General features: G+C 44.0%; 1 protein-coding gene across 1 annotated transcript; it reads right to left on the reverse strand.

Moving 5' to 3' along the window:
* Positions 1–356: 356 nt before the first annotated feature.
* LOC125536845 (ATPase, F1 complex, delta/epsilon subunit) lies at positions 357–3433 on the reverse strand. The gene is made up of 2 exons (XM_048700129.2): positions 3063–3433; positions 357–992 (listed from the first exon to the last, which is right to left on the reverse strand). Exons 1-2 carry the CDS (start codon positions 3336–3338, stop codon positions 648–650), a joined length of 621 nt encoding a protein of 206 aa, XP_048556086.1. The 5' UTR covers positions 3339–3433; the 3' UTR covers positions 357–647.
* Between the last annotated feature and the right edge of the window lie 447 nt (positions 3434–3880).

A 3880-nucleotide genomic window follows, 5' to 3' on the forward strand; every position in this document is an offset into this window, starting at 1 on the left:
GTAGTAACATCACATATATCTAGATGAAATAGATGATGTGGCAAGTAATAAATGAAGAAAGAGAGGAAGGTAGTAACATAGCTAGTTATTAGTACTATGAATAACATCACACATATCAATGCAAAATGTGTCTATAGCCTAATAAATGAAGTGATATACGTTATCACACATATGTTATGTTTATGTTACTATTCAATGTTACCATCCATTGTGGCAAAATGTACCTTTCATACGTTTTAGCGAGGAAATAGACATCATAGATACACAGAACATGACAACATGTCTCATCATGGGTTGATAAAAACATGCACAATTTTGAAGAATTCAACTCACCAGGAACCACAACATCACAAACATGAAAAAAAATAACTTCGATTATATTTTGACAATTTGACTGCAATTATGAAATGGAAATCAATCAATTCCATTTGAAATGAAGAAATAAAAACCGAAGGCGGCACTGGATTTTGGAACACAGGAAAATATTACCATTACAAAAATCCTCGCAGGAAGAAACAAGTCTTTCTTTGAGATGGAGTATAATTTATTTAAGATCATTCCCTCCACCCTCGTTCATGAGTTTGCGGACTTCGACTCACATTCTAAAGATGCGGATGAAAAGGACATAAAAATGTAAGATCTCATCATCAACCAGTCAATGCAGCACTGAGCGCACTGTGAACATCCACTCCGATCTGAGCTTCCGCCTTCTCTAGGTCAGTCGAGGCTGATCCAAGCTTGGCAGTGAATTCAGCAAGACCTTTCTGGACCAAGCTTTGGTCAATCTGATCAAGGGGGACAGCCTCAACAGCCACAACATCAGCAATGGAGTTTGCATGGATGAATGCAAAGCCACTGCTCACAAAGTACTTTGTAACATCATTTCCCTCATGTACAGACATAACACCAGGCTTGAGCTCTGCAATTGTGGAAACATGGCCTGGCAAAATACCCATCAAGCCAGTTGTAGCCGGTACCATTACCATGTCAACCTGACAATAGCCAAACAATATGAATTAGTGACAAAAACACAAGACCATACCAATGATCAAGAGTAGCACTTTACACGAGCATAAGCATATAGGAAATCAATGTACACAATTTGAAAATCAATCTCCGACCTTCTCCCACCAAAAATGCAGCATCACAAAATTTACTTACCTCGAACACCAAAATTACTTATCAGACAAATAGCAACAATAAAATTGATAGCTAATAACAAAATTGGAAACCTAAAAAAAGTAAATTCAAAGACTCAGAAAAAGAATCAGATAACCAAAGACACTAGGTAACTTAAAGTAAATATTATTAACTGTAGATTAAGTTTAAGAAACGCTTGGTACATCAGACCATAAATTCACCTTCTTGCCGTCTGACAATTTAATTATTCATATCATGATTTGACACAGATTAGAGCATGTTCTACTCCTAGTTCAAGAAACCCACTCATCGCAATAAAAGATGCTACTCCCTCTGATCCCCCAAAACAGTTGCAAGTTATACTATGAGTAGTACCTGCCTCAGTAGTTTTCCCACAACATTTATACAAGATCAGGCGGAGTAGTATTTAAGCAACTCATGACATGTCTTTGATACATTAAGAATAATACAGAAACATTCATAGGTAAACTGGAAACTGTACCGGGGCATTGCTACCAGAAAAGGTCAAGAGAATATATCATGGGAGAATGTTATGATTGTTCCAGACACACAGACTGTTTGTGCAAAACAGTGCAGTAAGTGAATGAAGGTTATCTCAATCAAGAAAATTGACAACAGGTATTATGAGTTAATGTCAGCGAGGGCAAATGTCGTTAAACATTAATATTGGTCCAACTACTGTAGCAACGGTGCACCATATCATGTGATCAGAAGTTCACAACTCATAAATGTAGCCCTATTGTCCTAGATCCACTAACAAGGCTCCAAACTACAGCTAAAAAATAAGAATAATGAACCATATCACAACAAAGGAACAAACCAGAAAGCAAACAGAGCACCAAGGGGCTGTTTAGATATTGCATATGCTAACCCTGCCAATGCATGGGCGAGCCAAAATATTGGCGCTGCTTTCTGCCGCTCACACCCTGGCCGGTAGTTGGCAAAAAAATGAACTACTCCCTCCGTCCTATAATGTAAGACGTTTTTTGACACTACACTAGTCAAAAAGCGTCTTACATTATGGGACAGAGGGAGTAGAAAGCTGGAGGTAGTCAGGGCACGCCAAAGGATTGGCTTCGATCCAAACGGTTCCCATGTACCCGGTCAACGCCAATATTTTGGCTTGGCAGCCTGGGGCGCCAATCCAAACAGCCTCTAAATGCGAAATAATAAAGAAAATCCGTTTTATCGGACTAATACTTAATCTAGGCACTGGGGTAGAAGCTTGGGAGAAGAAAAACATAAGGATACCCACAAAGAGGCATGTCCAATCCTCACGGTACAAATTGAAAAAGAAGATCATAGAAGTTTACTAGGACGCCACTAAGAATTTTACGGCCTGAAGATGCTAGCAGAAATCTAAAGTGCTTACAATTAAAGCATCCACAGCCCCAAGTGAAAACTGCAGGTCCTTGTGGACGGCAATAACCATTAGGAGGACACATGTTCTACTCAGTACAGTCAATCAACATATAAGTCATATGGTGCATGGCACTCCAAAAGGTGAGGTTTGGAATGATCGGGCTTACCCACAGGGACATGAGATTAACTGATATAATCCAACAATCTCACGCAGACTACAAACTGAAGCGCACCCATGCACAGGATCAAGCGCAACAAGCGACCCAACACAACCATTCCACCTGAACAATGACATGAACAAAAGCATCCCATGACAAGACCATACAAGGAACATTCGTGGTTCCTAACCAAATCGCCCCTAGGATTCCACCATCCCGCGGGATGAACCAGATCATAAAGGCCCCTCTCCACACGCCCCTGATCTCCGACCGAAAAAGGAAAAACGGCCGCAAGATCGTGCGAACGGTCGGAACCCTAGACGCACACGCACAGATCTGAGATCGGGAGGTGGGACAACGGGGGAGGTTACGACGATATACCTCCTTGTCGGTGATCTCGGACTTGTAGGGGAGGACGAAGTTGACGGTGAGCTTGGAGGGAATGGAGGCCGGCGTGGGCGGGCGGGGCTTCATGGCCGACATGGGCGTCTGGGGGGGCTCGATGATTGTTGTCACCTTCTTCCACGCCTCCAGGAAGGCGGGGTCCTCGCCCGCCTCCGCGGGCGCCTGCGCCGTCGCGAGGGCCCTGCGGCTCATGGAGCCGCTGCCGGCAGCGGCGGCGCGGGAGGCGAGGCGGCGGGCGGCGTGGCGCAGCATTTTTTTCTCCTCCCTCGTCGGACAGGTACGGGATGGATGCGTGCGACCTGCAGATGGGTGGGTGCTGAATGAATTGGGGTTTCGGCGATTTGGAGAAGGCGACGCTAAGAGGAGTGGCGACATTGAAGGCGTTGTTGCGTTTGGGTTGGGCTGTTTGGGCTGGACCCGGCCGGGCCGGGCGCCTGGTAATTGCGTACATATATTTTGGTGACCTTCTGTTTCACGCAAATCTCAATGATTGTCTAAAAAAAACGCAAATCTCAATGAAATGCAAAATCCAATCTTTCTGAAGTCCTCAACATCCTTATTTCCAGATTGCATCATGCTTCCTCCTCTTCATCCACCATGATTCGAGACCCCGGGCCACTCACAAGAAGCAAAGGAGGGAGACACACGATGGGGTGGAGGAAGATCACAGGAGAAAATCAGCTAGCGAGACTCTCGGCGGGTAACAACTGTCGGAGGAGATAAAAAAAACCCTAGGTTTTTCGGCAGGGGAATTGGAGCTATTGTGATAGCTGACATATACCTTTTCTTATTAT

The sequence above is a fragment of the Triticum urartu genome, chromosome 2A (assembly GCF_056163025.1).
Source record: "Triticum urartu cultivar PI428250 chromosome 2A, HENAU_Tu73, whole genome shotgun sequence".
NCBI classification, from domain to species: domain Eukaryota; kingdom Viridiplantae; phylum Streptophyta; class Magnoliopsida; order Poales; family Poaceae; genus Triticum; species Triticum urartu.